Source organism: Rutidosis leptorrhynchoides, chromosome 2, assembly GCF_046630445.1.
Source record: "Rutidosis leptorrhynchoides isolate AG116_Rl617_1_P2 chromosome 2, CSIRO_AGI_Rlap_v1, whole genome shotgun sequence".
Classification (NCBI taxonomy): domain Eukaryota; kingdom Viridiplantae; phylum Streptophyta; class Magnoliopsida; order Asterales; family Asteraceae; genus Rutidosis; species Rutidosis leptorrhynchoides.
In genome coordinates, this window is record NC_092334.1 from 133,507,068 (window position 1) to 133,517,356 (window position 10,289).

The 10,289-nt window shown below is 29.5% G+C and overlaps 1 protein-coding gene across 1 annotated transcript; it reads left to right on the top strand.

Annotated features, from left to right (window-relative positions):
• The first annotated feature begins 1,413 nt into the window (after nt 1-1,413).
• Nucleotides 1,414-9,486, top strand: LOC139891421 (protein BREVIS RADIX-like). Its single transcript, XM_071874392.1, has 7 exons — nt 1,414-1,487; nt 1,628-1,693; nt 4,155-4,335; nt 7,954-8,303; nt 8,573-8,702; nt 8,801-9,129; nt 9,223-9,486. The coding sequence occupies exons 3-7, from the start codon at nt 4,225-4,227 to the stop codon at nt 9,299-9,301; spliced, it is 999 nt and encodes a 332-aa protein (XP_071730493.1). The 5' UTR covers nt 1,414-1,487; nt 1,628-1,693; nt 4,155-4,224; the 3' UTR covers nt 9,302-9,486.
• Nucleotides 9,487-10,289: the final 803 nt, after the last annotated feature.

Sequence of the window (10,289 nt, forward strand, 5' to 3'; positions counted from 1 at the left end):
TTTGCTTATACGTTATACAAGCTATGTGCATGGAGTCATATATGCTTTATTCGTGAAAACTTTGCATTCACAAAATCATCACCATGTATCTTATTTTGACTGCATTGTCAACGGATGTAGTATTGTAAACTATTATTTACGGTGATTGTCTATATGTAGAAATCATCAGATGTCAAAAACCTTGGAATCAGATATTCATTTATGGTGTGCCTTTTCAAGAGAATGCAATGTTTTTAAAACGTATCATGTAGAGGCCAGTACCTCACTGTGAAATCGATGAATGATGTATTCGTCCAAATGGATTTTGACGGGTCATCATACCTATAGTTAGGGCAGCTCTTGAATCGACGTGCGAAATTTCATCGTGTCCAAGATGTCCACGTCCTTGCATAATCTCCACACAAGCAACCTTCTGCTCCATAGTTTTCCATTTTAAAATTCGAAAAATGTGAGAACAATTAGGGTTTATGGAGTAGATGAATGTCGGGTAGCAAAATTGAGGATTTAAAACCTACTTGTGATACACGTTTCCTATATTTAACCTAAATAAATCCTAGTCATTTAATGAAATAGTTACATAGATATACATAAAAAAAATAAAAATTAAAAAAATGTGACGCTCTCAAAAAAATACCTCAATTTCAACAATTTTTTAACCATAATCATTTTTACACATCAACTTCAAATCATACGCTTTTATGGACAATGAAAAACCCGATATTGCATTTATTGAGAAATTTTGGTCTTTATTTATCTTTTTGGACATTTTGCCCATAAAAATAATACTAAATCAGTTCTAAATTTATTGTCGTGTTTTGAAGGTATTTTATTTTAAACTTTTACTTTAAATATTTTTGTTTGTATTATATATTATTTGATGAAATTTGTATCAAAAGATTGATTTTTGAATAAAATTTTAAATGTTATAACATCCATCAAGTATTATATATCATATATAACATAATTTAAAGTTAAAGTTATAAAGAAAAGACATCTTACAGATCAAAACATGACAATAAATTTAGAACGAATGAGCTATCTAATTTCAAAATTTATCTCAAGTATTACATGATTTAGATTTCTAACTAAATGGTAAAGTGATTTGTGAATAAATTATTTAAGTAGACTACGTACTTAAGTAACTAATTACAAAAAGTAAGTCCTTAATGGTAAAGAGAGGTATCTCTTTCTCTTGAAAGAGAAAAACAAACGGCAAATAACATTTTCCGTTAACTGACGGAGGACGTTAAATGAATCTGTTCTAATTTTGTCGTAGTATATAAATAGGAGAGATAGTTCTGTTTTGTTGTCTCTTTAGCTATTTTTGGTTCCTCTTTGAACAATACTACAACAATATTCTTAACGTACACCACAACTATTTACATTTCAAAATACATCGCCAGAGCTTCACCGGAATAAATTCGCCGCCTGAGTATTAGTCTCCGCCGGCTGCACTTTATTGAATATTGAGAGCCTAATTTGTTCTGGTAAATTTTATGTTAAAATGGAATATTAATAATGTATTAAATATCGTTAATGTTATATACATTATAACGTTTATTTCAAACGTTATTATGCCAAGATTATTTCTGATTATTACTGTGCTTTTTTAATTTTTAATTTTCAGAAGATAATATAGCTGCTGGATATGTTAAATTATAAATACAGAGTTTGATCAGACAGCCGTATTAAGGTAATTTATATATAGTTTTGTTACTAACATAATGTTACTGTTATAATGATATATTGAAATTGAAATTAATGCATATATTTTCCAATAACAATCAATAAAGTAATTTAATTATTTTGTTCCCGTGTTCATTTTTTTAAACTACTGATCGTTTAATCTTTTTTTTAAAGATTGAAAATTATATTACGAATCATCGTTTTATGTCTCACAACTCATCAGTGATGGTGATGCTGCAGACAAAAAGAAAATCATCTAATCAATTAACGATAATTAATAAATTAAATAGTGATACTCCGTAAAAAATTAGTAGGGGACAGTTAAATTTGAATTGAAGGGGGCAGAGTAATATTTAATTAATCTGAATTAAATTTGTGATCGAGCAATCTGATTTGCAAAGAATATTATGTCTGTACACGTCTCTTTCCATCTGTAAAAAGATGAGGGGAGCTTGCAATCGGTTGTTATTAAAGCTAATTTATTTATTTACTGTTTAAATATCTATTTATTTATTATTTATTTTTATTATATTTATATAATAAATAAATAATAAATATAAATAACGATAGTTAAAGCAAAGCAAAACAAAGCAGTTTCTGATCCCGGAGAGACCTCTCTCTGCACTTTCTCTTTATTTCTTTTTTTTTTTTTTTTTTTTCCCTTTATCCCAAGAAAATGTTTTTTTTGGAATTTTGTAATACAAATTTTGTATTATACTATATTCAATTCAAAAGTGATTCGATACAGTATTTTAAATTTTAATAATAATGTTTTTTAAATCTGCTTCAATCCAACAATAGTTTCCAAATATAGTGTACTATTACTCCAGTTGAAATACTATTTTAACTTAAACACTAGATATCTAAAATTATTAATTTAAGCATTGTTAGACTAATTTTATTCAAGACATAATAAGTTGTCAATTTTATGTTGAAGGTGATATTTTCAGCACACTTTTTTTTATAAATTCATACGAGTAATATTTATGCATTAACGAGTTATACAATCAACTAATTAATACATATGCATGGTGAATTTATCAATGCCGTTTTTATTTATATTAAAAATAACTCAATAATATCTACTACGTTACATTTGAATTTGTAGTAATAAAAGTAATATATATGTCCCCAATTAACGGTTTTTAATGTTTTTTGTACTATGAAAATTAACTACTCGTATTAACTTTGTTTCCTACTCTTATTTATATTTTTCATATAATCCTTGCTTTAAACAAGCCGTGGTCCTTTGTTATCCTATACACGGTTTTATTTTCCCAATTCGAACAAATTCATATGCTTTTAATAAATATGCTCTCTTTTTCCAAAAAGAAAATTTGAACCCATATTCAAACTGTACATACGTAACTAAATTTAATTCTTTTTAGTGATGAACTTTTCTAGTGGTGTTACATACTCCGTATTATATTGCTCAATTTTTGAGAATTATGTAGGGCCAACGAATGTTCCAAGGTGTAGGATGATGTTATAAATCTATAATAATACGAGTACTACAATAATAAATTAATAATACTCCCTTGCTCTTAATTCTATTTTTCACCATTATTTTTTGAATGACATAAATTAATTATTCATTTTTATAAAAAAAAAATGTGATAAAGTTATTTTGTGAGCCCTATTTGATATATGTAAGACAAAAATATTGGTAAAAATTCATGTTTACCGAACCCATTTTTTACTCATTTATCTTCCTCGAGTCCTTGTAATTGTATCAATAGTGTAGTTTTAGAGTTATAGCGGGTTTTTGTTTCGAGTTTGTATCCGGGCATAAGCCCCTCATGGTATAAGTTTTGTTTGTTTGTTAATAAAAGTTGATCTTTCAAAAAAAAAAAAAAATTTTAAACTATGTAGTTTTTGTCTGTAAATAATAAATTTGTAGCGAAGGGAGTAATAAATAATAATACAACCAAATCCTTACAACAATTAAATTCTCGTAAATGTTGTAACAACAAATATTACCTCCACCAAATTAATATTAAAATTTTAATTCACTTATTTTCTCCGTGTAAAAATAACTTGCAATTTCAGGTTATCGGAAGAAAATAAAATTTTACCGTGATTTTACCATTTATAAATTATAAATGTTTTTACTTTTTTTTTCTTTTTTTTTTTTTTCAAAAATAAACGATATCATTAGATTCCAAATTAAAGAACTTTCGTCAAAATGTTTTTACTCGGATTTATATACGTCGGATAATCATATTTTCCTGTGTAATTATTGAAATTGCATTAAATGTATGCTAACATTAAATGATAGTTATCAAAAAATTCATTATAATTAATGCTAACCTTTCTCAAAATAATGATAACGTTGAGTATATTTATTTTCACATTTATTTATTTATTTATTTATTTATTTATTTATTTATTTATTTATTTATTGGTTATAAAACTACGTCCAAGGGTGGTAAAGTAAGTTTTATTCTTTTTGTGTTTTTGTTTTGCAGTGGATTTAAGGAAAAAGAAGTTTTATATCTTTTGTTGCTACTCTTTCACGTATAAAAAAGAGAGATAAAAATGCTGACGTGTATAACATGTTCAAAGCAACAAATAGAAGATGGAGGTGAGGAAGTGGGGGCGCGTGGGACACCTAGTTCTAAAGAAGCCGTCAAAAGCCTGACGGCGCAGGTTAGCTTCCCTCCCTCAATACTTTCTCTCTACACACACTCACCGTGTACTCTGTGCAACTTATAAAAAAAAAATTACATTAATTATTTTCTGTGTTCAAAAGAAATAAACTACACCGAAATATATAATGTAATGATGATGTACATTATAATTCTTTTTTACTCCATAATTATAGGGCCAAATATGTCATTTTCTAAAAATAAGTTATTGGACTCCATATAAGTTATAGGGCCAAATCATCACTAAAAAATTACTCTGATAGTAGTAATTATTTGTCATCTACTAAGTACAATATTTTATTTTTATATATGTTAATAACAACTCTATAAAGAATATAGAATTTATTTTTATTTATTTTTTTAAAATGTCACGCTTTTTTTTTTGTCTTTATTCTACGTGCGTGGAGTAGCTAATTGGCTAATTAGTAGCAAGTACGTACTCTCTTTGCTTTTTTCCTTGCTTCCAATCCTTCTTTATTGTAACTTTGCTTTGCTTTGTTTCAAACAAAACAAAATCTTGCTCAGACCATGCTTATGACATATTATTAATGGTACCATCTGAAAAGATTATCTATACATGTATATGGTTGGTATTATTCTCATTCTTATAATAATCTTTTAGGATTTTGTCTGTAAATTTGTGTGAAAGTTTAGATTTAGATGGCAATTTCTTTATTGCATGGGGCAGTTTCTGTTCATGTTAGAATCTGGAAATGTATGTATCTAACATAGAAATAATATGTTTTATTAAGTGAAATGGTTTCTACAAAGCGTTTAGATTTGTGTTATGCCCGAATATATGGACTATGGTATATCAGTATGTATTATGTATTCAAACACACTCTAGCGTGGTAACTAATTTTTTGTACATGTGTCAGTCATTTTTTCTTAAATTATGTGGTTTTTGTTTAAGGACTATTAATTTGGGACGGAGTGCGTATAACTTTAGCTTAAAAAGTGTATAATTTTGCGTTTACGTTGAGTTATTGGTTCATTTAGATAGAGAACTAAATATAAGTATCTTTTACAATTTGAAGAAAAAATGGGAACCTTATAAGTAAGGTATATTTTGATGGACCAAAAGATTGTAGTAATCGTTTGTGTATTTCACCAGATCTTTATGATCTTTATATATATATATATATATATATATATATATATATATATATATATATATATATATTAATATTTCTGGTAAAAAAAAATAAAAATAAAAATAAAAAAGATTGTAGTAAAAGTTGTCATAAGAACCTTGTGTTTAGTCCATGTTACAATTAGGATTATTCTAAGTTCTAATTTAACTAAATTGTTGTTTTTAGTAGAAAGGTATCTCAATATCTAGTCTCTAATTAGAAGTAGGCCCACATACTTTTTGCATTCACAATGTCCTATAGTAGGTTAAATATGGGGATCTGTTCACAATTTTGTTCTTTAAACAATTGAAATGGAGCTCCTACTCTAACTTAGGCTTTCTTGAATTAGTTTGAAATAAATGTTTTTTTAAGTGCAGTTATTTACCTGAATGCCCAAAATTGACATTGACATTATTATATAAATGTTTTGAACTGCCCAAGAAATTTGGTAGGGTTGTTTTCTTTTATTTAATTTCTTTTGTCATGAAGATATAGTAGTATGATACTACTATATGACTTGTCTCTTTTTATTATTCCTTATAAATATGTAGATTTTTACAGTGATTGGTAGGTAATGGTTGTTGCAAAAGTAACAACCACTTATTTATGAAATCTGCACAACAGGCTAATGGACAATTTAACATTCAAGTTTTTTAGTTTTTTCAAAGTTTTACCCTATCAATAGACTCAGACCTCATTTATGCATCAAGAATAAGGACCTAGTGCTGTTTAGGCATCAAGAATAAGTGACTGGCTTATGTGAGAATAATTTAGTTCCACATGAATGTGTAAGTTTAGTACATTAACAATGCAAATAAAGGACCTAGTGCATGGTATAATATAAATGTGGATCATTTGATAGTACATTAAGTTTCAAATTCTTATGATATAACACTAGGAGAAGATTAGACAAAATCCTTTAAGATGCTATGGTATATAAATATGCCAAAATCTTTAGTTAACACTTGGTAGTACAATTTATGTACTATGTTTGTAAATTAAGATTCTTCTGATATACTTTTGATAATACAAGATAAGAAAAGAATCTTGAATATTTTAAAGTGGATTTGTAGGGTGGGAGTGTTTCGGTGTAATATTTTTAGAGAATAGAGAATATAAAGATCATCCTGGGTGTGTTGAAAAAGGTTTAGAAATAGTATTTTGGATATTTGGTTTAGACTGTGCATATATGATATATGAGTAAATAACATTCATTGTACTCGATAATTTGAATGGAAAAAGCCTTATCTATTTATCGGGAGTAAAATAGATTATAGTAAGGTGTTGTTTATTTTTTTCGATATTAAGTTTTGTTTTCGTTTCTTTGTTTGAGAAGGGGTGTCTGATTCTATATCTCCTAGAAACAGATCAGTTTTTAGATTAAGTGACAGATTGAGTCACAAAGAAATATTAATTATACTTATAATATTAATATTAATTATACTTATTGTATAGAAATAGCTCATCAAAGTAAAAAGTAAACAGACGCTTAAGTTAAGATGTATTGGATTGAATAATGGTTAAATTTATTCCAATCACACCATGCAAAAAAGTGGATCTGATAGGAGTATATCTTAAGGAAAAGACAGGACAACCCTGTTGCTTAAAGTGACACACGAGTGTCATATTTTGGGACCTACCCTTGATTATTTGTCTATTTTCAATTTAACCCCCTGCATCTTATGGAATTCAAATTCATCACATTGGATGCATTTTTGTCAAAATTATGCTAGTAGACTTCTAGGGGATTTTTATGGCTTATCAAAACCTAAAATCACAGTTAACTAAGGCCATGATCCGATAGCTCTTTGGAACGACAAATGCGCACCTTAAGGTGTGGATGCGTGAGTCTTTGTCGATGAAAGAAAACAACGATATTGGATCGAAATCTATATGTGACATTAGGGATCAATTACCTAGTGGCATAAACCAACATACTTTGGTCATAAGTTGTCCGGTTGCGAATCTTGTAATATTTTTACAAATAATAATAAAGCATGTTTATATCTTATGAAGCAAAGATTAAGAGAGAAACTTCCTTTAATTTGAACTCAATTACCATTCTTAGGCCTTTATCCTGTTTAAAATATGTTACAGTATTAAAAGTTCATGTTATTCTCCAATTATGCTTTAATCATTTAATAATCAAAAACAATAAAGGTGAGGTTCACTAAGGTAGATTTATCAATTGATCCACAATTCATAGATGCTGATAACTTGAATCTTTTACTTTTGCTTTATCTTTCTTTTTTTTAAGATCAACATTAAAATAAATTAGATATCTCCTGGACTATACTCTGCAAAATATTAATTAATTTGCCAAAATAAGTAGCAACTTAATACATAAAGACCTTAACAACATAAAACTATATAAAAATATATCAAAATAAGGGAAGTTTGTAGTCTTATCATGCTATGTTATTAATCTTTATGTAGAATTGTTGTTGGTGTTATGGGTAAAATACTCAAATCATTATGATGTGCAGATCAAAGATGTATTAAAAGTTTCGGGTACTACAAAGGGTAAGCCTCCTATAGCGCCTAGCAGCTACAAGAAAGGGGGGAGAGATTATCCAGATTTTGAGACCGTATCTGATGGGGTCCGCTACCCTTACGCACAACCTGGAACCTCGAGTTCGACTCCTGCTTGGGACTTCACTAGCAATGATCCTAACCATCCGAGTGGAGGGTACGAACCGCCACGCCAGTCTGGTCATTTGGTTTTGGAAGATGAAGATGAGCCTAAAGAATGGATGGCTCAGGTTGAACCTGGTGTTCAAATTACTTTCGTCTCCTTACCTAATGGAGGAAATGACCTTAAACGCATTCGATTCAAGTAAGTTTTTATTTCCATGTATATAGTTCCTACCGAAAACATATGGATTTTTTTTAACGACAACCTGAAAGCTGTCGTTAACGTGCATATAAGTATTGTACAATTCAATAACTGTCGCTTTAAAGTCAACATATTATCGCTATGTACAACACTTTTATATATATGCATGTTAACGACAACCCTAAAGGCTTGTCGCTAAAACAATCGAAAAGCATAAGTTGTCTATCTATATGATGAATACTGACAAATATTATATTATTATATGAAAGCCGGGAGATGTTCAATAAATGGCAAGCGCAGAGATGGTGGGGCGAAAACTATGATCGAATAATGGAGCTTTACAATGTTCAAAGGTTCAACTGTCAAGCGTTAAACACGCCTTCTCAGTCTGAGGATGGGGTAATCTAGTCTTCTTTTTATTAATATATACAATATACAATTGTTATTATATAAAATATTTCAAGAAGCTCTATAGAGAAAAATTAAAAACTATGCAGAGAGATTCATCCTACTCGAAGCTCGGATCAGCAAGGGAAAGCCCAATGATGACACCATCTATCAACAGAGACTGGAACAGAAACTACGGAGGAGGGAATCAGAATTACAATGTGGGGCCTAGTTCTTATGTGGCTGGTGGGCCCAAGGGTGAGATGTCATCTATGGACGCATCAAGAACAACATCATCATCTAGAGACGATGCTTCTATCTCAGTTAGTAATGCTAGTGATGTGGAGTCGGAATGGGTAGAGCAAGATGAACCTGGTGTTTACATCACTATCAGACAGTTAACTGACGGTACTAGAGAGCTTCGTCGTGTCAGATTCAGGTAATTGTATTTAATAAATTTGATTTGTTAGATATAAAACATAAGTATCTGTATAATTATGTCTTTACACTTCGGTTTTATGTTTTTATGCAGTCGGGAAAAGTTTGGAGAAGTGCATGCAAAGCTGTGGTGGGAACAAAACAGGGAGAGAATACAAACACAATACCTTTAATTATACTCTACAACTTTTAACGGTCTAAGATCATCGTCGTTATGACCAAAATATAGAGTCAAGATTGGCAGTTACAACATCATATACAAGCAAAGTTCAAATATCATACCATTAAGGGTTCTAGAGGGTCAAAACTTATATGGTAAGGTGCAGTTTTGGACACCGAGCCTTTATGTTATTAGTAAGAGGAGTATGAAGGATTTGTTCTTCCCATTTCGGGTGTTGATCATGTAGATTTTTCGTGTTTTGACATTCGTAAGTTGCAATTTGCAGTGTTGTGTTTATTCTTTACATTTATTATTATGAAGATGATTGATTGACTAGTCTCTACTCTTAATTGGATGTTAATAGTGCAATGGTTCAAAAGCACAACAGTTTAAAATTCGCAATTGTTAAAGATGTTAAAATTATGGGTTTGATGAAATTTTTAGCACTTGAATGGTGAGAATGTATACAACATTCATCATCTGAGCAACACTACAATCTTATGATTTAATTTCAATATCAAAAATTGTCGCAGTACATATATATTTTAATCAACTCCATTTCATTATCTAAGCAACAAGACAATATTAATGATCAATACATGACTCAAAAAAAAGTTATAGAAAGATTTTAGCTGTGTATTTGTCACCAATTTGGTCTTTAGATACTTTTTGAGTGATCGCTTCATCAACAGAGAACCAACGTATTCCTATTTTCCTTTAGGGCGTGTTCTAGAGATTTTGTATGGAATAAATGAAATGAGAGGGAGGTGAATGAAGGAGAAGGATTGTGAATCATTCCAATTTGGAAGGAAAGTGTTGAAGGAAAATTACACTGTTCCTCCTTTCCCTTTCCTTCATATTCAAACTCTGGAACACATTCAATCTTTCCACTTCTCTCTAAACTCTTTCATTTTCCTTAAAAATCCAACTTGGGAACAGACCCTTAGTATTTATCACCTTTCTTTAATTGAACTTTTAAACATTATTTTGGTTCAATTGAT